Raw genomic sequence first — 26,941 nt, 5'->3', positions numbered from 1 at the left:
AAGAAGCTGTTCCCCAGCCTGCAGCATAATGAGGCAGAACTGAGCCTGGGCTGGAGTAACCCCGGGCATTGCTATGAGCTGAGGACTGACTGCCGTGGTGCTGCTCTGCTGAGATTCACCATGTCAGCAGCGTGCAATGAAGGTCGTGTGTACAGGGCTGTGCTAGCAAGGGCACAGCCAGCAGCTTGCAGTAAGAGTGTTCCTGTCTAGGGCTTGTGAGACCACGTGTCTGGTACTGGGCTTCCAAGTACAAGAAAGAAATAATAGAAACTGAAGCTTGTCATGGGATTACATGTGCGGCACATGTCTTTCCCTTTGTGACAGCCTTCACCTCCATGCACCGGGAGAAAATGGGAAGCTGCTGCTGTGCCCTCAGCCTGCTCTGAGCCCACTCACAAGAACTGTCTCATCCCTGTTAGCATCGGGGTCTGGGCAAGGGCTACAACACCCCTTCTTGGCACTGCCACCACACGATGATGTTCTGGGTGAGGCCGCCTTCTACAATTTTGTGAAAGGCCCATAAGGGTCAGACCTGCTCTGCCCTACATCTTTCAATCTTGCAAAGTTCCAGCGCCCTCTTTCCCCCAGGGTCTGCACTCCAGCATATCCCAGAGCAGGACAGTCTGCCTCACCACCCCTTCCCCTTCCTGACATCCCTTCCCATTCTCCTGCTTTCTGATCCTGACTCTAAGGTTGTCAGATGAGCACAGGATCTGCTTGTTTTCTCCTTCACCTCCAGCGCTATGAGAACCACATCAGAATATGCCTTTCTCCTCCGGGTCATCCCTGTGCTTCCTGCTCATCCCCTGCAGATCCTTACAGTGAGGAGAGAGCCCTCACCAAGGATCTGCTGCCTGGTTTCCGCCAGGCCTGAGGGGATGGGGCGCATAGCACCAAGGCAAAGCAAGGCTGCAGCACGAAACAGCCCAGCTCAGTGTGAACTTTAGGAAAAGCTCATGCTTGACTAAGCAGCAGGATTCTTCTCCAAGCCTTCCTGTGTTGCAGCAGCCAAGCGGTTACACAAAACTGAAGTGGGAGCCTTTCCAGTTCCTAACGCAGGGAAGAAAATTAAAAATAAATCATTTCCCACCAGCCATTCAGCCTCAACAAAAGCTGGGAGACTTCCAGAGCCGGTTCCTGAAAGAGCTGCTGTGTGGTTTCCAACCCCTCACACAATTAGGGAAAACTGCTGCATCTTTGCCCAGCCTCTTTGGGACTGGTGCTTTCCTGCAGTGGATGCCAGCCTGGCTTCGCTGGCCCCACTGCAAATCCAGCCATTATCCCAAAGTAAGTGGCAGGACATTTCTCCTCTCCTTCCCCCCCATAACCGGCCCTGCCCTGTCTCCTTGTGGTCCAGGGCCTGTGCAGGACCCTGGGGGCAGAGCAGGGCTGGAGCAGGGAGTCGGTGGCTGTCCTGCACTGGGCACATGACAGTGGTGAGCTGGTGTTGCCAGGTTTATGATAAATGAAGCTGATAGCCGTTGGCTTACTTAGATCTGGCCTGCAAGAAGTGGCAGCATCAGAGGGCTGCAGGGAATCCTCAGTTGCTTCTGCCTCTCTCCCATCTTGCGTTGGAAGCACCAAACCCCAGCACTGGGGGTAGGGCTATGGTTAGCACTGGATCATGGATGCCTTGGCTTTCCTTAGCCTTTCTTACAGCAGTAATAGCCTCTTTCCAGCATGAATACATGTTCTTCTGCTTATGTGGGCCTTACAGAGCTGGTCTGGTCCAAATCATGAAACTGTGGCTTGACAACTGTCTATAACTCGGCAGGGCCACAGTAGCCATCAGTGTGAACAGTCCTGGCTGGGACATATGCCAGGTCATTCCCTTCACTTGCTAGATCATTCCATTTTCTTGCCAGACCCTTTTTTCGTATGCTAAGCCATGTTACATTTGTGGGAGGCTGGGAGCAGTTGAGATGCAAGGGATGCCCACCCTACCCACAGGACCAAAGGAAGCAGCAGTCACTTGAGAGGATGCCTGAGCCTGCATAAAGGGCAAGACTTACGGTTGTGTGAAAATCCACTGGTGAGGACACAGTTACAGCCCTCCAGCCCTTATCTGTGCTGGAGTGCTTTGCAAAGCAGGGACAGGGGGAATATCAGCCTGTAGTCCAATTCAGCCTCCTGTCTGCCAGGCTGTACTGCTTTGGGGCAATGGAAAGGAGCCCCAGAGGGGGATCTCTGAATACCAGCTGCCCCCTGCCCCTTCCCCCAGTTCTGTAGTGTGTCCTCTCCCAGTGGCCTGGCTGAAGCTGTGGCTGCTTTGGGCCAGAGACTGAGCAGCACTTTGGTGCTTTCTCAGAGCTAATAGGAGGGCATTGAGAATCCATCTTTGGACTCTGTCCAGAATTGGTAACCTTCCAGCTATTTGCTGGAAGCAGATGTGGACAGTTGCAACCAGCTGTTCCACCCTCGGTTGTCTTTAAGTCCAGGTTGTGGCATCACAGCCTGTCTGCTCTTCCCTTTGCCCATGTACCTCCCCCACACAGCTGGGCAAGGTAACAGTTCACAGATCAGCCCTACCACATATGTGGTTGTGGGGTTGTAGAGTGGAAGAGACCCTCTGCAGCTAATGTGGAACAAGCTGGCTGGACTGCATGATGAAGTGTGGCAGGAGTCAGCTGCATGACTTCAGTACGAGGCATCACCAGGAGCAGATGGGAACAGAGCCACGGCCCATTACAACCCAACCTCATAGTTCCTCTGGAGCTTCTGGGAAGCCTCAGCCACCCATAACCTGGGTGTGCTTCAGGTGACTGTCACCGCAAGCGTAAATCAAGTAGCTAATGTCTTGTTGGGCAATTTGTCATGGGCTGATGGACACTCAGCTTGCCTGCAGACTTCAGGTGCACATGACAGCCGCGGTCCGTGTGTGTGCAATGAAGTATGGATCCAACAGGAGACATACAAATCTCAAGGGGATCAGGAAGCTGTGAGAGGCGGTTGGTTAAAGTTAGAAGGGATGGATGGGACATCACACTAAGGTTTGCCAACATTTCTTACTCAGGCCTAACCGCATTTAGCTTCCTGTGTTCTGGTTGCATACAGCTGTGCCAAGCTTTAGCTATTGGATTGGAATTTAGCTTGGGTGGTGTCTGGTTCCTACTGGAGTTTTTGGATGGATGTCAAGGAGGTGGGGAATTTTCACCCAAACCCTTTAGCTGGTTTTAAAAAATGGGACTTGAAAAAGCCACATTATTCATCTCACATTAAGAAAAAAGCCAGCAAAGCTTTGCTGGAAAGCTTTCTCCAAAGATTTGAGCATTGGTTCTGTGTTACATGTCTGTATTATGCCTTCACTATGGGAAAGTCAAAATTTGGCCCATGTTAGGTTTTCAGTATCACTGGAGATTACAGTGTGGTCATGCTTAGGAGAATCTTGATAGTTTTGAAGGCAAATTCCTTGACGATGCTGCATTGGCTTGGCCCTGCTGTTGGTGCATGGGAAGACCAAGTGCCTGGGACTGCTTTTTCTGTCCTGGATCTGGTAGGACAGAGATTTGCAGGTCTGTCTTCTTCATTTGGGATGGCAGAAGAACAAGATAGAAGAGACTTGTCCCACATGTGTGAAGCTGAGGACTGTCCTAGGGGCTTGTTTTGACCTCCCTTGGGAGAGCTCAGTTCCTGCAAGTGGGATTTTGGGCCACAGGAGGCTGATGTACTGGTATCCCAGGAAGTCTAGGCTGGCCTTTCTCTTGTCAGGGAGAGGCAGGTTGGCTGAGAGAGAGGCTGAAGGCCCTCAAAGGTGTAAACAAATCTCTCCACAGGGACTTGACACAGATGTCTGCTGCCAAATGCCTCCGTGGGTTCTTTCCAGCCATTGGAAAGCAGGTGGCACATCTAGCACCTGGTCCACCTGAGGTAGACCTTGAACACTGCACAGGCAATGGGGCCCTGTCTGTCTGTCTGTGTCCATCAACTCTATAGCAAGCCTGGCCTGCTACAACTGTCTGTAGATGACACACCATCTGTGGTGACCAGACATGCTCCTCCAGCCTGGGGTCACCTCATGGAGAGGCATCACTGTCCCTGCCAGTCTACATTGTAGAAGACACTCTGCAAGGGAAATGTTGCTACATCAATGATTTGTTTACAATAGCTCAAAGACCCCTAACTTGGCTCTTGTTTTGTTGGTGGGGCTGGGGAGGACTGTTGGGGAGGATCCATCTGTACCACAGGTGTCTTCCTCTATGGATCTGGTGAGTGAAATTGGACATTGAGTGGGCTCATCATCAAGCTTCTCCTGAAACCTGCAACTGCAACCACATAGTCCCTTTTCTTTGCTTTAATTGGTCAGGGAGGACTTCATAAAGAAAGAAGTGAGAAGCCCTTTCTAAGGATTACGCCCGCACTCAGCTGTTGCACTGCCATGGCTGAAAGCCAGGGAGGACCAGCGAGTGCAGAGGGAAAAGCCCGATACGGAGCAGCAACGGGGTAGCAGGAGATCAGTAGGGTTCTCCTCTCTGGCCTGGGTCTCACTTTCTCTGATCTCTTGTTACAGGCAGGGATCGTGCAGGGATCGTAAGCGCCTGGCTGTGCCTAGTGCAATAGGTGTGGTGATGCTGCGCACTCTGTGACAGCGAGGGATGCACACGGATGCACGTGGAGAAGAGGTAAAACTGCCAGCGTTGCCTCGAGTGACCTGCCCCATCTCACGACTGTGGCATGTGTAACCCTTGAGGAGCACTTCACCCCAGCCCCATCCCATGCAGGGCTCTGAACTCCCTAGCCCACCGTCTCTCCCAGCTGTGGGGAGCAGGACACATAGAGCAGGCCAGATCCTGGGTCCACAATTGCCTGGGCTGTGGGACTGGAGCAACGTCAGCTGAGGATTGGGGTTCCCCTTGGGATCTGTCCTGCTCAGCCAGCAACTCTGAACGTACACATGTAGATCTGCCTGTACCCAGAGGTTGAATCCGACCTCTCCCTTGCTCCTTGCCCAGGTGCAGAGGATTCAACAGCAGGGAGGAGGCTGCTGACATCTCCACAGGGTGAGGGGCTGTAAGAACAGAGGCAGCCGTAGCCCAGCACCTCTTATCACCAAGAACTAATAGAGCCCCGCACTGGCCAAGCAGTTAGTGGTCTTACTTGCAGCTCAGCAAGTCAGAGCACCCAGAGCCCATTGCTGACATCTGGGCACCCTCATGTTTTCTCAGAAGTGATGTATAATCCCTGGTTTACAGAGAGGGAAGCTGAGGCAGGGAGTTTAAATGATCTGCTTGAGATGTGAGTTAGGGACACAATTAGGGGGAGAACCCAGGGGTCCCATCTGCCTGCTGTAATTGATTAACCATGCTGCCTGCACAGTTGAAGACAGACACTGTTTTAAAACAAAATCAGCTGTTACCATGGCTCAACATGAGCGCATACAGAAACTCTTGCTTCCAGAAGCGATAATTTCTGGTGGCACTCGATTGCAGCTGCAGGGGTTATAATGGAGAAAAGCTTGCAGGGCACTGTGGGGCTACAGCCCGTGGCTAAGGATGGTGCTTGTAAGACTTGGAAACTGCATCAATGGGCATGTTCACCAGTAAGGTGCCTTTTTATCAAAAAAAGACTTGTTTCATTTGGTGCAATACAGCATCCTTCCCTTGCCCTACAGGGCATAGGGGCAGAGAATGGACTGAGAGTAGCCCTGAGGAGAGGACTTGGGGTGTTGCTTGAAAAGAAGCTCAACATGACCTGACAATGTGCACTTGCAGCCCAGAAAGCCACCCGTACCCTGGGCTGCATCCAGAGCAGTGTGGGCAGCAGGTTGAGGGAGGGGATTCTCCCCCTCTGCTCCTCTCTTGTGAGACCCCCCTGCAGTGCTGGGTCCAGCTCTGGGGGCACCAACAACAGAAGCACACGGACCTGCCTGGGCGGGGCCAGAGGAGGCCACGAAGATGATAAAGGGACTGGAGCACCTCCCCTGTGAGGACAGGCAGAAAGAGTTGGGGGAGTTCAGGCTGTTGTTCATCTTCTGTTCGTCAGAAGAGAGGGCTCTGAGTAGCAGCTTTCCAGTACCTAAAGGGAGTCAACAAGAAAGCTGGAGAGGGACTTTTTACAAGGGCATGTATAATAGGACTAGGGGTAAAGGCTTAAAAAACTGACAGAGGGCAGATTTAGATTAGATCTAAGGAAGAAATTCTTCCCTGTGAGGGGGTGAGGCCCTGGCACAGGTTGCCCAGAGCAGCTGTGGCTGCCCCCTCCCTGGAAGGGTTCAAGGCCAGGTTGGACGGGGCTTTGGGCAACCTGGGCTGGTGGAAGGTGTCCCTGCCCGGGACAGGGGGTTGGGACTAGATGATCTTTAAGGTCCCTTCCAACCCAAACCATCCTGTGATCCTATATTTCTATATTCAATAAGGACACTTTTGCCAGAGTCTTAGTTGGCAACTTATGACACCCTTCAACAGTACTTGTGTGTCAAGAAAAGAGAAGCGTTACTCTGGCAGGCAGGAAGCTCTGCAGAAATGCAAAGTCAGCAGGGATAATTACACAGGTTGGCACATCACAGCCACTTAGAAGTGTTAAAAAACAATAAATCACACCTATCTGCTGTTTCCTCCATCTCTCTTCTTTCTGGCAGGCAGGGAATACTTGGGAACAGCACCCCAGCAGCCAGCCTGGGAAAAGCAACTGTGCCACGTTCCTGTCCCCAGCCCTGGTCAGCTGCCTGGCACAGCTGGGGCACCAACAGCCCGTGTGGGGCAGGTCCCCTGTGCTTGAGGCTGGGGCTGTCTGGGAAGCAGCAGGAGCAGCAGGACAGGGTGGGTGCCTGGGCCCCTGATGGCTCAGGACCGCAGTGGCAGATTTTCCTCTCCGGATCTCGCTGTGCTGAGTAACGAGCACTGGTCTTTGCAAAAGCACCAAGCCCCGGTGTGGTCCTTCCTTGCTTTCACGCTGTGGAGTCGAGAGGGATGGGGGACATTTTCCTGTGCTCTGCTTCAAACCGCCGCCCTTCTGAGCTGCTGCTGCCCTTCTGACAGCCCTCGCGGGCGCTCGTGACGTGGTTTCTTTTCCGTTGTAGGTAGTACCGAGCCTGAGCTGAGTGCGGGGAGGGAGCCCGTAAGCTCTGGGACAACAAACAGAATATGAGTGAGAACAGCCACTTCCCACAGCCTGCTGCAGACGGCTGCGAGCTGCCTTCCGCGGGCTCGCAGCCGGCCGTGCTGGCCTGCGCGGATGGGGACGAGCCGCTCAGCCAGCCTCCAGAGCCCGCCAGCGGGAGAGCCAGCCCCTGCGACGGCGCTCAGCCCTCCCGAGGAACGGAGCGGGAGCGCGGGGGCCGGGGGCACGAACATCTGGAAGCAGCGACGGGGCCAGGCGGGAGGGAGGGTGCGCGGGAGGCAGGGACAGGCACCACCCACGAGAGCGGCGGCGAGGACGGGCTGGCGGGCGCCGGGCGGGAGCGGACACCGCCGCGGCAGCGGGACGGCGGCGTGCCGAGCCGAGGCAGCACGGATGCGGCGGAGAGTGGCTCCCCCAGGCAGGAGATACCGAGCGGGGCCCTCAGCACGGAGCGGTGGTGTGGCATCCTGGGATCCTCAGAAGCTCTGAGTGCCGATGAGCCAGAGGAGCAGCTCGGGTGAGTGTGGAGCCGTTGTAACGTCGGCTCAGGGCTGGTGTACGTGTGTGTTGTTTCTCAAGCCTCCTTGGTTCCTGTTACCCTGCTCCATGTGTAACTCATCAGTTTAAAAAGCTGCAGCTGCTCTCATGGCTGACTGTGGCTTTTCACTCTTTTTCTCTCTGGGAGTCTCACAGTGCTTTTCCCTGTTACAAATGCAGAAAAGCTGGGATTAGAGGCAGTGTCTGCCCACTGGAGCAAAGGAGAATCTTTAGGGATCTCAAGAGTTCTGGGTGCTGGTTGTGCTCAGTTTGGGGGTGGCCCACTTCCATGTCGGAGGCTCAGCTGCCGCACTCAGGGCAGTTACCAGACATAACTTAAGTACGACAGCCTGGGGATAGTGAAGAGCCAGGCTTGTACACCCTGGAAGTCCCTGGCAGCATGTCTTGCTCTGGCAGTCTCTGGGCTGGTGGGTTACAGCTTTGTATCAAAGGGACCATGCTGTTAGTAAGAGAGAGCAAGGCACTGAGCTTTGCTCCCTGCTGCACCTGTGGCAGGAGCTACCAGTGTGAGACAAGGGATAGGAGTGCCATCCTGTTCTCAAGTGCCTGCCAGCATGTGTGCAATGCCCCTTGGTCTCTGCATCCTCTGTACTGACAGCCTGACTTCATGGGAGAATTCTCCGGGCCAGGGAAGGCTCACATTGTTGCAGTGTCCAAGCTGATTTTACGCCTCTTGTAAGTGCTTAGACCTCCTCTGGGCTCTGCAGGTTAGGGGCTGAGGGGAAATGACTGGTCACTGGAATGAGGTGGGGTTCTCCCCATGCCATTCCTGGGGGAGGAATACAGATGTTTCCCTTTGCCACTAGAAATCATCCAGGGGCCTACAGTGTAGCCATCCAGGGCTGATGGCTGTTGTGATCTTATGGCCCTGCCTACACACCTACACCGACATGGGAGAGATGCTGCAAGCAGGAGGGGGCTGGAGAAGAGCAGCTGGAGTTGTCACAGAGGAGCATGGCCTTAAGAGAAGAAGGTGTGAAAGGGACAGGGTGGCCGAGAGGGGCCTGTGAATCACCTCCTAGTCTTAGTCCAGTGCAGGCTCAGGCTGAGCCGTTTGTTCAGAGCTGTCTGGAGCGTAGGCAGGAGTGTCAGCAGAGCTGGGAAGCCACACAGTGTGTGGGCTGACAACAGTCGTCCCTAATTCATTGCATCTCTAGTGTTGAACAGGCTCCCCTATAAAAAGCTGGTGGTTTGTTTTACCCAAAGCCCCCAGCAAGAAGGAGCAGCACTGTTTCAACAAGCACAGTTGAAGGTATTGAAGAGGAAGAGTGTGCGATGGAGGCTGCTGATGTCCCGAGAGCTAGGGGAGCCTACCCCCAGGCAGGTCCCACAAGCCCCTTAAGCTTTTCAGTCAGTTGTCTGAAAGTCTGTCAGGTTGCAAGGCAATCATATTTGCTTGGTATGTGGCTCCCTGTGGCTGCCTCTACAATCACTGGAAGTACAATTATTTTAAGGTACTAGGCCATGAATTGGGATAAGTAGCAGGCTGACGGTTTGGAGATGATGCAACCTGATTGGGCTCTGCATGCACAGCTCATGATCTTATGCTCTAAACATATTCACTTGGATAGCAAATAAGTCTTTTGGGAAGCTGAATGCACAAGGGACAAGTCACATGGTATATTCAAAGGCAGAAGGGCAGCTGGAAAAATTCAGGGACACAGCTGAGATCTGGGAAGCCACTTATTGCCTAGGGATCAGGTTAGCTCGCTGTGTTTTGAGCTCCTTAGTATTTTCACTACCTATCTTTAGGCTAAATGACAGAAACATGTGGCTGGGCCAAACACAGCATGGAGCTGGTCTTTTCTGACTGCAGCTAACTGTCTGGCTCTCCTAGATCAGTGTGGGTCAGGAGTAACATAGCTGACAGATGGACCAAGTCACTGTCATCCTGCATCATCTCTGAGTTTCCACAGTTCTTTTGCTACTCCACTTTGATATGTTGCTGTTTCTGTTATGACCTGTTCTGGATATAGGAGAACCTGGGGTTTCTCTGTCTCTGACCTAATGTTTTACCGATGAGCTGTCAACTAACTATTCGTTCCCAGGGAACAAATGTCATCATCTGCATGGTGATTATTGTATGATGCATTTTGTCCCTGGATCTTAAAGAACTTCACAAGAATGGGTTAAGTCTTGCTCTTCCCACTGAACTAATGGAGAATGAAAGGGGAAAAAGTCATCCATGGTGAAGCTGGAGAAAGAAACTGTGATTGCCCTGCTGAAGGTAGGTTAGTCTATCTATGCAGGAAATAGTTGTTAAAAATATCAAGGAAGTAAAGCCAAAGCTTTAGTCCTTGTGCTACATTTTCCATTAACTGAATCCCTTTCACTCTGTTTCTTGTTTATCCCATGGCATCCACTGGTGTGCCAATATACCGTTTGTCAAAGCCCATTTTTCTATCATGTGGCTGTGTTGCCTAGAGGTCTTTCAACTTCCCAGAAGCCCACAGCATTGCCCCTCCTGATCTTAGGGAGGTCACATCTCTGCAGTCAAACTGAGAGCTTCACTAGTGAATGATATTCTCTGCTTTCAGCCCCATGGACTCATGGAAAAAAGGTCAAACTTTTTAATAGAGGAATCCCCAACTTTGACTTGTAGACACACTTAGTACCTGTGGGTCTGGGACTGTTGTCTTTGCCCACACATTGCCTCCCATGACAACATATAGCTGTTGAGCAATCCAAAGTTCATTAAATAAAGTTTCAGAAAAATTTTGCAGAAAGCCTGCAGTGCATAGGCAAGAAAGTCCTGATTTCCATTATGTCCTTCTCTGACAGGACTCCCCATTCCACCAACACAGCAAACTAAGCTGTTCTTTATTAGAACTAATTAACCAGTGAGCAGTTAAATGTAAACAACTCAGTGCATAAAAAACCAGTATGGTTCAGCTGCAATAATAACTAAGTGCGTTGCTCTGCATGCCTTGCTGTAAGCAATAAAACAGCATTTCAGAGATGACTGGGAAAATCAGCACAGGCAATTAGATACAGTGTTACTTCAATGCACTTACAAAACCTTGTGATTACAATGCAAATAAATATACGGCTCCTTATTTAAGTAAAGCAATTGCCTTCCCTGCTGCGTAATAAGTACGCGACACTTCTCTGTGGGTAGGCTATGTCAGGTTCATTCACACACCTTAGCCTGGCTTTGCTTGAACTAGACACAGACAGTGCTCCTGATGTGGTGTAATTTGTAGAAAGTCTCTTTGTCATCTGTCCTCTCTGGGCTCATGCAAGAAGAGATGTGATGTGCCTCACTTTTGGTGCCCACTGACCCATCCAAGCCCACAGCCCCTGCCTTGGTCTCTGGTGTCTGTCCTATGCAGCCTTTGCTGTCTGGGACACAGACTTCCTCACTTTTTTGCCTGCTATATGAGTTTGGGCTCAAGGGGTGAATAAAGCACTGGAAAATACAAGCTCTGTGGTGTGAACAGTTAATGGAAATAATTCTGTTCAGTGTGGTGAGAGAGCAGGAGCTGTCTGGCTTGGGATTATGGCAATGCGGGACCTGCTAAGTAATATCCAGGACGTGCAGGGCTTGATGGCTCTTGATGGGTTGATACACAGGAGCACCCAGGAGAATACCTAGAGGCAGAGCTGCAGTGCACAACACCCCTGGAAACACGTGCTGTGCACCAGACCTCACGGGGATGGTCCAGGACATGCCCTCCTGCGTGGGTGCTCCTGCACAAAGACATGGTGGTGGTGGGAGTGAAGTGATGCCGGCCAAGGGGTGGTGTGATGGCTCTCTTGGAGGACCTGGGTAAACCACAGAGGCCCAGGGTTTTTCTTCGGTGTGGGGAGGAACAGACCCTCTGTAGGGGAAGGGAACGTGGATGTTCACTGGGGATTTGGGCTGTTGCAAGGTGTTTGACAAGAGGATAAGCTGCTAAGGCAGGTCTGGAATTCCCACCACTGGATGTAATTAAGGCTCTGAAGTCCTTCCTGTTGCAATGGGTGAAGTTTTTAAAGTTCCTCCTGCTTTGTGGAAGGAGGAGATCTTTTCTGTACCAAAGTCATGGCCAGGTGCTGCAGTTCACCCTACAGGGATGGATGGATTTGTAGACAAGCAGTCCTGGGGATGCGGGATCTTTGAGCTGAAGCTGCTGATGTCTTTCTCATTTCTGCTTATGTTTGGTTTGCTGCATGTCCATCTCTGATGAACTGGGTGACAGTTTTCTTAAGCCCTGAGCTCCTGGAATCAAGGGATTATATGAGTACAGATTCGTGTAAGCTTTTACCCATGTGGTTGCAGAACTAGGTTTGGAAAACAGCATCTCCAATGGCTCAGACACCAGAGGAGACTTTCAAAGGGTGTACAAACTTGTTTGTCAGGGGCTGTCAGGTCTCATGAATGTAGCATAAGCCTTGCAAGGTTGTCTCCCTCCTTGCACAGCCCTTCAGGTGCATCTGCCCTGCTCCCTGCTGTGCCAGCATCCCCTGTTCCTGCCATGGCTCACCAGCCTGTTGGCCTGGCATCCAACATCACAGAGAAGGGAAGGTAGCATGGCATAGCCACTTTATGGGACCCTGACATGCTTCGGTTCCTCACACACATGGGACACTGAGAAATAAGAAACCTGAGAGCACTGATTTGTCCTGTCCTCTTCAACGGCTCTCACCCTGGCATGTTAGAAGCAGGAAAATCTATCTTTGCTCAAATCCTTCCCCAAGTGCACGTTTCTTGCAGAGGGTCAAGAAGTCTGGTAGCCGATTTATGCCCATTCCCCACTGCTACAACAGGGCTATGTGCACCCCTGTCATTGCAGTCTTCCCTCCTTACACTGGTTCTCTGTTAGTTGTCCACTGTGAGTTGTCCCTCTCACACTATGAGTCTCTTTGGTTGTTGTGGATTCTTGGGGTGAGGCAGAGTACCTCCTATCCTGCAGGCTTGGGTCTTTACACACACTGGCTGGAGCAAACAAGGGCGATAACTTTGAGGACTTCCAATGTGAAGGCACACCACATCCCGTTTTACTGCCTGGAATTAGTGCTTATGTAAATGCTGACTTCTTGCTGCCCATGCTGATGACAGTGTGGAGGATGACTGGTCCATCCATGTGAGCATCACTGCTCAGGCATGGTGTATCCTGTGCTGCCCGTGAGGACTGGCTGCTCCACAAAATGATGATGATGGTTCCCAGATGGGTGTGTTATCACTGATACAAGGTGTGCATTCCCTAGCCCTTAGGGCCACTGTGTCCTGAAATGGCCAGCCATCTTCCACCCTGCCTGAGGCATTTTGAAGGGCTAGGGTTTCCAGGAATGGATGACACTACAGCAGTATATCTGGGCCAATAAATTCAGGGCCTTAACCTGCTCCCTGCTCAAGAGGCAGCCTTCCTTCCTTGCTACTTGGTTAGCTGTGCCGTGGAAATACAGGCAAATCCCTCCTGCCTTGAGAGAAGAAGTATGCACTGCAGACCTTGTAGTGGTGTGAGTAGACCTGGCTGCACGGCTCCACTGCCCAAGCATGGCAGTGATCTTCAGAGGTCCATCTCCACTGTGAAACCAGGGAGTCGCTTGCTCACCACCGTCCCTTTTTCCTGAGAATGACATTATATGGCATGGAATATCCCTTCGGTCAATTCAGGTCAGCTGTCCCAGCTGTGTCCCCTCTCAGCCTCTTGCCTACCCCCACCCTACTTGCTGAGGAGTGTGAAATAGAGAAAGCCTTGACACTGTGCAGGCATGTTCAGCAAGAGATAAAACATCAGTACATTATCAACACTGTTTTAGTCACAAATCCAAACCACAGCACCATATGTGCTGCTATGAAGAAAGTTAACTCTGGCACAGGCAGAGGAAAAGCAGCTAACTGTTCCCCTAGCTTTCACCTGTATCACAGCATGAAATGTCTGGTTCTGACAAAGCAGATGACAGCAGCGTCTGCTGGAAGTGGGGAGGGAGGTTTCACTTGAGAAACCCAGGGTATTTCAGGCAGGTCCTTGCAACCTGGTGTTTTCCAGGAGAGACTGAGCTCTCTCAGCTCTCCAGGGCTCCCAGCACATCAGGTGTTACTGGATTTGACTCAGATTAATTCTCCCAGTGTGGGTTCATATTGAGATGTACACTGGAATGACTGCCCCTGCATTCGAAGCCAGACAGAGTCAGGATTGCTGAGAGTCATCCATGCTTGCCTGGAAGCTAGGCTTGCAGGTTCATGCATTTCATGGCCTGTGCCTGAATCCCACAGGCTAGATGTAAAGCAGCATAGAGCATCCCCTGCCTGGGTGTGTGTCTATCACCTTTTACATCCCTCTCAGTGGAGAGAAAGCTATTTGTAGGGTGCTTTGCACTTCTAGGGTACACCTAAGAAAAGAAGGCTTAAGTTACAGCATATGAATTGCTCCCTATAAGCTGCTTCTTTTTCTCTGTTATTAAAAGAACCAAGGATATTTGCTGCTGACATCCAAAGTTAGATGAAATGACCTCGATCTTAAGGATTTTCATGCCTTTGAAGTAGCCATAATTGGAGCACTTGAAGGGAGAGATAACCTGCAGATTAAATCCATTCTGGCAGTGAATCCAGTAGCAGGTGTCATGTGCAAATGTCTCCAGTTCAGAGGTCTGGCTTTTAACCGGGACATGCCCAGATTAAGGGTTGGCTGGGCCCCTGGGATTGCTCGTCATAAAACTGCCTTTTTTGGCTCTAGAAGCTTGTAATAAATTTGGGAGCCAAGCAGGTTATACGTTGAAAGGTCCCAAGGGCCTATAATCACAGCATCCATTTCTGCCTCTTCCCTTGCCTCCTAGCTCCAAGTGGAACCATGCAAGCAATTACCTTTACAGTATTTTCTACATTTCCTCTTTTGGTCTAGGTTTGCTTCTGGAGATGCCAAGCTGAGCTGCAGTGAGGATGACAAGGAACATTTTCAATTCAAAGACATCAGGGATGGCTTCAGCTCGACCTTTGAGAAGATTGTTGAGTCTGACCTTATGAAGGGTACATACTACAGCAGCTTGGACTCTTTGGATGTCCTCTCTCTCACAGATGAGACAGACAGCTGTGTCAGTTTTGAGGCCCCACTCACCCCATTGATCCAGCAAAGGGCCAAGGAAAGCCCAGAGCTCTTGGAGCAGAAACTGGTAGTCCAGCAGAGAGAAGCCCTTCACCACATGGCTGCTGATAAGCAAGAACAGGCAGCAGCAAAGCCAGTGGAGGGGGATTTTGGGAGTCCTCTCAGGCACTCAATTACCAGCAGCAGGTCAGAAAACGTGCTGAGCCGGTTGTCCTTGAAGAGTATCCCAAATGGGTTCCACGTGGAAGGGTCAGAGGAAGATGTCACCAAGATCATTAACTCCATCAGGTAAGACAGACTGGGAATTCCTTGGGCAAGGGCTCCTTGTCGTATGAGGTCCCAGACCAGGAGCAAGGCTCAGAGGACACGATAGAGATGGAGCTGCTATCTTTCCCCTTGTGCTTCCTCTCATGTGCTATCATGGCAAAGGCCAAACACCAACAGGGAAAACTTTCCTACCCGTAGGTTAGGACTGCAACTGGGGACCAAGGTCTCATGGCATTAAACCAGCCAGTCCCTAGCAGACCTGTGTCTGGATCTTCCCTGGTCTCAAACCTAGGACCCCAAGCTGCAGGTGAGTTGCAGGGTCTTGTAGGAGCCCTGCGAGCCCAAGAAAAGCCAAGGCTCACCATTTTGTGTTCGTGTTTGCTCTGGAGGGTATTGCTATTCATCTGGCGGCTCACAAATCCTGTCCTTGCAGCAGGCAAAGCTGGGGCTCCTCTCATTAGGCCACTGCCTTGTCTGCCTGACATCTGCAAAAGCCCTTGGCAGGTTGGAGGCAGTCCCAAATGTCTGCCTGACATCTGCAAAAGCCCTTGGCAGTCCCAAATGTGCTCTGAAGTGCAGGGAAACCTCAGCGTTTCACTTAGGACTGGGTGCCCCTGTAGAGGTCTCACCAAACGTTCTTCTGCCAGCAGTGAGGAGATCAGCAGAGACTTTATCCTCTGGACCAGTTCAGACCCAAACCATTGTCCCTGGAAGGCAGCATCCCATCTGCAGGGCATTGCCTTGCAAGAGGAAGGCAGGTGATGACCAGTCAGGGTATGGGAGAGCTGGAGCAAGGACATGTGACCAGCTAGCTGTCAGGCCTTCAGTGAGTCACACTGCCCAGAAATGTGTGAATAGGTGCCATAACTGACCTTGGGCAAGAAAATAAAGTGATGCAGCCCCACCTGCATGGTGTCAGTGAGGCTGCTCAGTGAGTTGTCTGGGGGAACAGCTGGCCATGATGCCAGCCCGCAGCTGGGAGAGGAGCTACCCACCAGTGACAGCAGGTCTGGTGCCAGTCCCATTGGCATGATTTGTACAAGTGCAATTTCTCATCCTTGGTAAATAATGTGAACTGAAAAGCATAGCACCTATCCCTAAGATTTCATGAATGTCCGCAGCTCTGGAAGAGCTTGGCATCCTTTTCAGTACCAATACCAATGCAGAAAGGAAGCTTAAAAAGGTGTTGGGGCTGCTGGCTTTGAATGGATACATCCTCATTTCTCCGGGAGAAGTCACCTTCTCTTCAGTCTTCCACAAATTTGAAATTAAACTGTACTAATTCATTTGACCTGAAATGAAAGAGGGTTTATTCAATGTCCAGTTCACAGACGTATTGTTTTTTCATATTTTTTGGTTAGGACAAGAAAAAAATCAAAATGTGGCATTTTCTGTAGGTTTCATCAAGTCACATTGCTACTCCTTGAATTGTTTCTTGTTTCTGTATAGTGACGCCAGCTTGAAAGACACACTGTCAGACTCGGACTCGGACATGGGCAGCACGGAGCAGCTTGACCAGGGCAGCACGGACACCTTGGCGAACGGCTGCAGGGCAGATAGCGAGGCTGCCAAGAGGCTGGCCAAGAGGCTCTACAACCTTGAAGGGTTCAAGCGTTGTGATGTGGCACGCCAGCTCGGGAAAAAGTAAGTGGGGCTTTGGGTTGCAGCCAACCCTGCGAGGGGGTTGACTGAGATGGCAGAATTGAAGATGGCCAGCAGAACACAGCTGTGGTGGGGGGAGTGCTGGTTGTTCTGGGAGGGCACGGCAAAGGCAAGAGGGGGCAAGCCTGCTGTTACAAGGGCTTGCTGGATGGAGGTGGGGATGTTGGAGATCCTTCCAGTTGAAACTGGTTCAAGCCCAATGCCCTTGCTATCTGAATCCTACAAGTTGCGTGCGTGTATTGGGTGTTAACTGCCACAGGCTGCTGCCCAGCAGAACCAAGAGCTTCCTGCATTTCTTAAAGGCCCAGCAAGACCTCCCCCAAAGCAATCCCCAGCCTGAAGGGTTTGGAATCCAGACCTGTATCTGCACTGGGCTCCCTGCCAGTCCCCAGGTTTTTCAAGTCTGCACCCCAAAATCTTCTTGCTGCCATGCCTCCTGACCCAGTCTGTATAGATGGCATGAAGGGCTTGATGAAGAGCCAGGTACACACCGGAGGGTGAAGCACCTCAGCTGGTAGATTTGCCTGGGTAAGGCAGAAGGAAAAGAGTGTTTATTCAAAAGTGGGAGAGTTACAGAGATTTCTAAAATACAGAGTAACAGTAACGAGTGTAGCAGCAACAGATTATTTTAGGATGCCAGTGGGTGTGAGGACACCAATCCCCATCATCCTTCTCGTGGATCAGATATAACCTGTGTTGCTGGGGTTTTTTTATGTCCTTGAAACGTCTCACTCCTGTCCAGATTAGCAGAACACAACTGTCCCTCATCCAATACCCAAGATTTCAGTACCAAGGATCATCTGTGACTCCCAGCTTAGTCCTGGGACAGAAAGAGCCTACGAATGATCTCCTGGAGAGGATCTTTCTATCACCTGGCAGCATCCCCGTTCTTCTCTTTTGCTGTGCTTCTTGTAGCAGGTGCATTGCTGGTTGCTGCTGCCTCAGGCTTAACATCCTTCTCATTTCTTGTAAATTTGCCATGAGAGCTCACTGAGTGGGGGGAGTTTCAAGCAGTGGATGTCTGGAGGTGCATCTGAGTGTGTCCTTTTGCTCGTTTGTGCAATCCTCACTCACACCTGCAGTCCTCACACCTTGGAAAGCTGTTTGGTGACCCACATTTGGGAATTGACACAGCCTTTAAATGAAAAGTTTTGTTTTGATCAGCTGGGTTTTTGACATTTCACAGCACAAGACCTGAATAGAGCTGAAGGCTCTTGGACCAAGCAGATGGATTTGCAGAGCAGAAAAGGAAGAAGGATGGGGATAGGTGTGTTTTAAGTTGGTCTTCCTGACTTAAGACAATGTAAGGCCAACCTACATTGGTGTTTGCAGGGTAGTTTGAGTGATACTTTCAGGCCAGCTCCATGTAGGACATGGGCTGGCTAGGAGGGTTGTGCAAAAAGTAAAATCTCATTTTAAAGCTTTCTAGCTCAATTTAACCCCATTTTTTTCTTTGTGAACATGGTGATCTTCTAAAAAAAGCCAACCAAAAACCAAAGCAAAACCAAAACCACTCATCATTGTCAAACAAGTAGATAAGGCTTGATGAACAAAAAAATGCAGGTTTGATATCTCCACATAGTTTCTTTCCAGCTGACACAATTCTGTGAACTTATCCCCAAATCCAGAAATTATCTTCTTCTGTCTGAAGAGCATGTGTTTTGGCAACTGAATTCTCCATGGATTCTTGTTCCTGGATTGTTCTGTGGCATTGTTTCAGCTCTGTCACTACCCACAGTCACATGTCTCTTGCTGGATGGAGGTTGAACCATCTCAACTGCCGGACTATGGTAGTGCCAGGTGCTTTCTTGCAGAGTTTCCCAAGAGAGCACTGTGCTCACAAAACCATGCAGGCAGCAACAGAGCAGGCAGCAGAGCACAGTTTCAGCATCTCAGTGCACTGAGAACTGCGGGTCTGTCACAGTCCCATTGGCACACAGGTATTTTCCTCCCAGGGAGATTAGGTGTATTTTACTTAGTCAAACTTCTTATGGATGATCTTGCCACAGTCAAGACCAGGTGACTGTGGCACAAAAGGGATCCTGGACAATACAGGCTTAGCTCTGTAGGACGGTGTGATTCAGGCTGTAAAACAACACATATCTGTCCACGTCCAGCCACTCAGGAATGAAATTGTGAGAAAAGGCCAGGGCTCTTGTGTTACCCCTGGGGTGGTTTGTTAACCAACAGGTCAGTAAGCGCTCCTGGTGCCTGGACTTTCCCAGATCAGGCAGAGGGAGGAAGTGTCAAGTTGGGGTGTGAGGTGAGAGAAGCCTGTAGAGGCTGTCTGTGTGGCAGGGCCGCCAGCCAGAGGATGGCAGATATGTCCCCATGGGAAACACCTCACTGTTCTTGTGGGGATGTCTCTGTTATGTCTGAGGTGCATGGTGGAAGTGTCACCCGTTCCTGCAGGTGGGGCTGTGACTGGCACAGAGGCCAATTCTTGAATGAGGAAACCAGAGCAAACACCTAAGACCACCTTAGTCTGGGACACAGTCTTGCCCTAGCCAGTGTTGGAGTTCTGTTCCCAGGCATCCCTGGAGCATGGGTTAACTGGCTCTGGAGCTCAGGGAGAAGGGTCCTATCAATGTCACTGAGCCCCTGGCTAGACATAGGAGTTTGTTGCTTTCTGGGGTCTGGTTGCCTTTTGGTGTCCTGCAGCACTGTTTGGTTCCCTCAGCCGAGCTGGCAGTCTCTGTCTGAAGCTTTTCCAAGCAGAGAGGGACTAAGTGAGGCACCCAGGAGTGTGTGATGGGCACCCAGGCTGGGGACTATTGGCACCACAGCAGCTGGCGCAGACCACTTGTCCTGGGGATCACAAATTCCCTATGGACTCCTGGCCTTCAGCAAGACCCAGTGAGCTGAGGGACAGGCAGCAAGGCCTGTCTGCCTTTCTGGGTTTCCCTGATGGGAGAGTAGGGTGAAGAGGAGCTCCCACCCACCTTCATCCTGTCTGACTGCAGATCTAGTTAGGAATGTAAATCAGGGTGTAACTCCCAGTGTAGGCCATGCAGACATCTCAAGAGCAATTCAGCGCACCCAAGATCTGTGCTGGGCTAAAGCCAAAAGTCTTCTGGCTTTAGGGAGCCTTGGGCCAGACCAGTCCTTCAAGTCCAACTTGAGATTAAGTGTGTGGGGGTCAGACACTGATCTCCCCTGTTGAGTGCTGCAGTGCATGGGAGTTGTTGCTCTGTGCACTGTGCCCAGAGTGCCCAAGCAAGTTCCCAGGAGTCCTGATAAATAGGTGTCCAGACAGAAGGAATCAGACCTTTTCTTCGGAGAGATTACAACTGCACGTGTGAGGTGGGACCTGACCCGTGGAAGGGAGAGTGCTAGCTGCTTCCCAGCAGTGGCACAGTCAGTGCATGAGATCTTCTGCAGAATTAGAGCTGAGAGGATCCCAGAGGAGGCCTGGGGCTTGCTTCGTTCTGCTTGTTCTTTGGCACAGGGGTGAAGATGTGGCAACATCTCCTTTCACAAACATGGGATCATCTTCTGCATCTCACATCACCTTGCTGTGAAGTTCCAGGACAAGTGGAGAAGTGTCCTTGGCAAGCTGGCAGGGATCTGCATGCCAATCATTGTGACACTGCTTCAGGCTGACTAACCCAGGGGGCCATGGGCCCAGGAGGACATGTTCTTTCCCAGAGATAGCAATCCCAAATGATAAGATTGGTTTATGAGTGTGAGGCCTTGTGGCTTCATAAAGCTTTGAAATAGTCTCCTGCACAAACTCCAGCACCAATACTTGTGTCCTGCCTCTCAAAACTCAACCTGGACCTCTCCCCTGGAGCTGTCACACTGGTCTGCCTGGTCCTGCTGTGTGTCATGCTTCCAAATAGCATCCATGCCAGAGGCTTTACAGCATCTACCTCACAGCAGAAGATGAAACAATGCTGTACGAAAGGCAATGAGTTCTGCCTGTAACATGTCCCGGAATCAAACTGGATGTGTATTGCTTAGCAACGTGCTTTTCATTCTGTGGGGAGAAGGAAAATGAATAGTATATGGCAAAGGCTGAGCATATTGAGATCATATCCCATTTTTTGCCATCATTCATTGATTATTCTTGCGTTTCCACTACCTGAGTTGTGTAGATAAAGGAATTAACAGCACCCATTCTGGCTTTAACGGCAACACATCTCCAGGCATCCTTCAAAAACACAGCAGGGGAATGGTTTCTGGAGAAGCATTCAGGGATGAGCAGGGCTAGAAGCTCGGTTGAGCTCTCCTTCTCCAGCTCCCAGTGGCATCCTTCTGACATGGAACAAGGTGCTGTGGTGAAAGGGTGGGATGGGAACCACTGTAGAGTGGAGAGCAGGAATATTGCGAGAGGAGGAGGAGAAATGTCCAGCAATTGGAGAACACTAGGTAAGAGAGAAGGTGCCCGATGAGCACAGGACATCCTTATGGCCTCCTCCTGGATGATTTGGGAGGATGCTGTGCCTGCCCAGCAGCACAGCAGAGGGGTGCAGTAGGGGCAGACATCTCTCATTCTCAGGTGTCTAGGGCTGGCAGCCACAGTGCTAGGCTGTGGGCACATTAGGGACCTTTGGAGGTCTTCCAGCAGCATTTCAAGCTAGGAGAAAGTCCCCCTGGGTCTGGGATCACGTCTGCAGTGTCTTGCTGGGAGTTGGGCTGGCCAGGAGGCAGCAATCTGCTATGCCTCTTGTAGACAGTGTCTTCTTCCCTGATGAAAGGGCTGATTACTCCCTCTTTAATTACAGTAACGAATTTAGCAAGTTGGTAGCAGAGGAGTATCTCAGCTTCTTTGACTTCACTGGCCTGACCCTTGACAAAGCACTCAGGTGAGCTGGTCTCTGGCACTCCCGCGTAAGGCCTGGGCTGGACAGAGTGGAGCAGCGCGGTGGGTTTCTCCCTCAGGCTTCCCAACTCATGGAGGCTGTCCGTGTGATAGGAGCAGGAACTGGGGGGAGCTCCAGGTTGTCATTTAAACTTTGCTTTGGTGTCACGTTTGGCACAAGGTACTGCCACCAAAAGTGGGCTTCAACAGGAGGGCCCACAACCTGCTTCCCCATGGTGGAGAGCAGCTTTCCCAGAAATCCCGTCCCATACAAAATCAAAGCAAATGGGAGCAACTTCTTCCCTTGGGATGGACAACCCATCCTGGTGCCATGATGCCAGAGGTGGGTCAGATCTCAGCTGACAGCATGTTTCCCTACACAGCTCAGAGCTGGCTCCATAGACACCCTTTGCATTGCACCTGCAGGGGCCCAGGGGTGCACAGGCGGGGGGAGGACAGAGGCCTTCCTAGCTGCTCTGAGGTGCCCCTTTTCACCTCCCTCCTCAGCACGGATGCTGCCCAGCAGATTGATCCGTGACATCTTTAAGCATACTTTCTCTTTGCAGGACATTCTTGAAAGCATTCCCACTGATGGGAGAGACACAGGAGCGGGAGCGGGTGCTGATTCATTTTTCCCGGCGGTATTGCCAGTGCAACCCAGAAGAGAGCACGTCTGAAGGTACTGCTTTCTTTCCCTGGCTCTAGTGTCTGTTGCACACTCACAGTGCACATGTGGCACAGAGCCTGATATAAAACCAACCATCCACAGCTGGGCCTGCATAGCACAAGGGCAGGCAAGGCTGCAGCTTCTCTGTTTCTCTGGGATCTCATCCTGCTGATGATCCATGACCTGTGAGGGACTGGGGACACCATGTACTGTGCAGACCCCCCCAAGAGAGTCAGACCAGGATCTGAGGGTCTGAGTGTAGGCTCCCAGGGAGCCTTGTCCTCTTAAGTGCATATGAGCTGTGCTTGAAGACAAGCCTGGATCAGTGGCCGTGCTTTGCTCAGCACCAGGGGAGGTGGTGAGTGGTTCTCAGAAGCTGCAGATTACCGTGGTCATGGCTTGCAAAGTGGTTGCTGGCAGCAGGCAAATGAGTGGCTGGTGCAAGTTCAGCCCAAGATCTTGTCCGTTGAATGTAACAAGACATTTCCATGCAGATTGGGGAATGCTGTTGGCTTGTCACACACAGGAGTTGTGTTCCTTGCATCTACACCTGCAGCAGATAAAAGCACTGTTGAGTAAAATTCTGGGCTCACTAGAACTGCAGATTTTGTTAGCTACTTTTAGCCCCTCCTTGTTATGTTTTTTTTAAAGTTAGTGTAGTTTCTTCTGACATTTTTAAATGAGAAGGGTCATTCCTGGTACACATGTGCACATGCACACATCCAGACATAAGCATGCTTTAAATGCACTTAAGTTTGCACTTAAAGTAATACCTCTACACATCTGCTTACAGGCATCTGGATTGCCCCCTTGAATGGAAATCAGGCTGCTGACCTGCTGGCAGCTGGCACCATGGCAGTGCCAGTTACTCCTCTTCCACTGCCTTCTGCCTGCAATATGCCGGGTGTGCTTGAGAGCCCCTACTTGTCTCCCTCTTGCAGGCTTCCCAAAGAGCAGCAGTGCCTAGTGTCACATGAACCCTCTGCCAAGCTAACACACACCATTCTGAAAACAGAATGACCTCTTTGCTTTTATCAATGGTATCCCAATAAAATACAGATTAAGATTTCATTTCCCTGTGTTTGTGTGATGTTATCCCTCACTGATCCAAAGATGACCTTCCCTGGGAAGTGTCCTCCACCTGTAGACATTAAGCCACAGGCTGAATTTTCAGCAGCAGTCCCCAGCTGAAATACCCCAGTTGCCAAGTCCCGATTCCTCTTCAACACCTCCGCCTGGAAGTGATCCCCAATTCTATTGCATCCACCTTCCACCCCTATAGACAAGGGTCTTGGGACCCTTTTTCCCCTTCTGGTCCTCAGGTGTCTAACACCCTCTGTGGGGGTGGATGCATGCACACACCAGCTTGAGCAGAAGCTGAGCTGGAGCACAGAGGGGTCAGACCTCTGATTCCATCCCACACTCTTCAGCATGAGGGTGTTTGGAGGGCCATGATTAGTCAAACAAAACACAAGCTTTGCTGTGTGGTGACTTGCAAAGCTGCTGATGGAGCCATGCTACGGCAGCTGTTCAGAACAGAAATTAGATCCCAGTTCTGACCACTCTGCAAGGAGATGCCTGCTAATGCAAACACAAATGAAGGCAGAAGGTTAAACTCTTCCATAACTGTGTGGTCCTCAGTGGAGATGTCACTGCTACTGGTAGGACCTGTTTTGAAAATGTTACACTCCCAAACAGTACAAAACTATTAAGAATAAGGAAAATTGGATCTGAAACACATTAATGCTGCTGTTATGACCTATTCATTAACATTTAGGGCCACAGCGTTGCCTGTGATGGTGGCAGCACATTTCACAAGGCTGGGCAGGACCGCTTTTTGCAGACCAAATGTAAATTGAATAGGTCCCAAGCAGGACAGAGCTGTGCTCAGTACTGGAATTGAATGGGGCTTGAAAAATGCAACCATAATCCAAGTACTACTTGAAGCAGAGTCAATAGAGGGAAGCAAAGTGGCTCCTTCGGGTCACATCTTTTGTAGATACTGCAAAAGCATGCACTAGATGCATGGCAATTTGAGAAACCTGCAAGCTCTTTCTTCAGGAAGCAGTTCCTCCTTGTTGCATCCAGCCTAAGCTTGCAAAGGATGTTCCACCAAGGTGAAATTTGAGCCACCGTGTTATTATCTAGATTTCTAAACAAACACCTCTGGCTGTGACAGTCTATTGGCATAGAGGCATGATAGAGTCAAGGCAGTTTTGTCTGGAGATGATCAGGTGGCTGAGAAGGTCTTACAGCCCTCTAAGACATTTGAGGGCATTGCTACATGCTGATTCAATAACTCCTCCACTGATGCAACACCAAGGGTCACTTCAGCCTTGCATGATGGGCTGCTGCAAACAAGGGTTGCAGAAGCTCAGACTTGCTGACCACTGAGTTGCTTGGCTGGTTTTCCTCTCAGAGAGTGGTACCTTGGACACATTATTAGTGCTTTCCTGTACTGATGAAGCCCAGATATGGAAGAATTATCTGGTTGTGTTGTGGCACTATGTGAGCTGAGAGAAAAGTGAATGAAACTGACCCAAACAACAATGAGAGACTAGTAGGTTTTGGGACACCAGCTCCACCTTGGGGCCATGTGGGACATGATTTACCTGACCAAAGTGATACAATAAAGCCTCCCACAGAGACTCAAAAATACACACTGGGAAAGCACATTGTCCTAAGCCCACTGATTCTTGTGAAAGTGAAGGAAGCATCTTAGGAAGTGATTCTCTCTTGAAAGAGGATGTCCATCACACCGTGTCCTCAGAACCCTCATAAAGAAATGTATGATGTTCCCATGAGAAACACTTCCTTCTTCAGACCATGGTTCTTCCAGGAAAGGGAGAAGGTCATGTGCATCCTGGGTGCATGTGTTTGGTTGCCTTTAGCTGGTAGTGTTTAGAGCTTGGCTTTGAGCATGGGGTGCTCAGTGCTTGTCACTATTCCACACAAATGATGCCTTTGTTTAGTGGCTAACCAGGACAGGGACAGGCTACAGCTGTCTCTGTGTGACTGCACAAGAGATCAGTGCCACTTCCCCAGCAGGCCTGGGGGTAGGTCACCCTGACCCTAGGGCACCAATTCACAAAGCAGCATGCATGAGGGAAGTAAGCCAGGAGCATCATGTCATGGTTGGCTTGGTCTGTGGAGCAGCCCATGTGTGAGCACACCAAGTCATGCCAAGAGCAGGGCCAAAGACCAAGGCTGTAGTATTTCTGCCCCTGTCTCCTCCCTGCTGCTCTCTAGCCCTTTTGTGAAGTCCTTGCATGGACCAATTGCTGTACCAGAGTGCATTTCCATCTCGCTGTTGTGAGGTGATGCGTGGAGACTAGTCTCCTGACCTTGAACAACTCCAAGACACAGCATTGTTTTGAAATAATAGCAAGCCACCAGGCTACCTGGTACACAAGAGGGTGCTGTGGCTGTCTGAGGTGTAAGGAAAACTTCATGTGAGTGTTATTAAGTCAGAACGCCAAAAATGCTGTACTCATTTGTAGTAATAGTGTTTGTTGAAGAACTTAAGAGCTTACAGACTGGCTGGGAGTGATGGCTAAAGACCTCAGGACAAACTCCTGACATGACTGTGATCAACTAGGGGCAAACTAGCTCTGCTTGCCAGGGTCTCTGCCCCATTCTACAATGGCATCAGCACAAAGCGGAAATTCTGATCTTTAGAAAGCCATTGACAAAACTCCTTTAAAGCTAATTCCCTGGTGATTGTTTCAGAAAATAGGCTAAAGTTTGAGGAAAGAGAGATATATATAATTTTTTTAAAGTATCATATTCAGTTGAAGGAAACAGGTGTTCTTTAAGGTCCTCAGACATAGCAGCTAGCCTTGGTTTTGCAATCGGTGGGCTGCCAAGACACCAAACATTGGAACTGTGTGAGAGGGGGGGTAATCGTGTCTGTCTGACTGTTGTGTATTTCAGATGGGATTCATACACTCACCTGTGCCCTGATGCTGCTGAACACAGACCTTCACGGCCATGTAAGTAGTACTTGGAGATGCATCCTTTCTTTTTTCCTTCTCATTATAAAGATCTGTCACCTTATACAGGATATGTTGCTAGAGAATTGAAATAGGTTGGCAGAGAGTACTCTGACCAGCTCCAGGGGGGATTTTGGGTGCCAGACCCAGACCTGGGGACAGTATTAGTGTCACACTCAAGCCAAAGGCATATTCCCTGTTGGCATCAGTCATCTTATACAGGCACAGACAATGCAGCTTTCTTCCCAATATGCATCAGCCCTGTCCCAGGAGCTCTCATGGAGAGGTCTTCACCACTGGTCTCTGTGTGACTGGCAAACAGCAGCACCAGTTGTGCTGTTATTTCTTGTGGTGCAGACACCTGAGGTTCCCCTCATCCCCAAAACTGCTGCGAGGGAGTCAGTGGTTTCATACAGGTGCAGATTTGATCTTTCCTTCCCCAAACATGAACTAAGTCCCAGCTGTTCCTTTTCCCCACAATGTAACAGCCAGCCAGTTGAGTTGCATATCAGAGAGGCCTCTGGACAAAGCAGGGTGAGCAGAGTCCAGTGCCCAGAGGTGTGACTGGAAAATGGCAGAGGCTGTAAGATCATCTCTCACCACCCTTTAGAGGCTCTTTTGGGCAGCATAGGTTGGATTTGTTCTTAAAAGGTCAGCTAGACTGTAGAGAGCAGAACAGAGTGGAAGGAAAAAGAACTGCAGAGGGGAGATAGGACTGAGCAAAGGGGACATCACTGGGACGTTGTGTACCCTTGAAGACTCCCACTGTAGCATACATCTGGGAGTATCACGGACTCTGTTCAGCACTGTGGAAGGCTCTAGGCACTGTTGACCCAGATCTCCTCCCTGCTCACCAGCCTTATGTGCAGGTGTAGAGTAAGGCTGTGAGCCTCAGGAGGCTGTGCTC

The 26,941-nt window shown here is 50.6% G+C and overlaps 1 protein-coding gene across 3 annotated transcripts in view; it reads left to right on the top strand.

Annotated features, from left to right (window-relative positions):
- The window catches only part of PSD2 (pleckstrin and Sec7 domain containing 2), a 68,898-nt gene that overhangs the window by 16,957 nt on the left and 25,000 nt on the right, over nt 1-26,941 (top strand). For 2 of the 3 annotated variants that reach the window (XM_074916077.1, XM_074916078.1), the window contains exons 2-8: nt 4,508-4,619; nt 7,016-7,573; nt 14,442-14,930; nt 16,359-16,553; nt 21,299-21,379; nt 21,942-22,054; nt 25,976-26,034. In XM_074916077.1, the coding sequence (XP_074772178.1) occupies nt 7,080-7,573; nt 14,442-14,930; nt 16,359-16,553; nt 21,299-21,379; nt 21,942-22,054; nt 25,976-26,034 (1,431 nt within the window). In that variant the 5' untranslated portion in view covers nt 4,508-4,619; nt 7,016-7,079. Of the gene's footprint in view, nt 1-4,507; nt 4,620-7,015; nt 7,574-14,441; nt 14,931-16,358; nt 16,554-21,298; nt 21,380-21,941; nt 22,055-25,975; nt 26,037-26,941 lie in introns of all 3 variants that reach the window. The other variant, XM_074916079.1, reaches the window with a different exon arrangement.

The sequence above is a fragment of the Athene noctua genome, chromosome 12 (genome assembly GCF_965140245.1).
Source record: "Athene noctua chromosome 12, bAthNoc1.hap1.1, whole genome shotgun sequence".
In the NCBI taxonomy this organism is placed as follows: Eukaryota; Metazoa; Chordata; class Aves; order Strigiformes; family Strigidae; genus Athene; species Athene noctua.
Note: the sequence above shows the minus strand (reverse complement) of the source record. Positions and strands in the feature narration are given on the sequence as shown.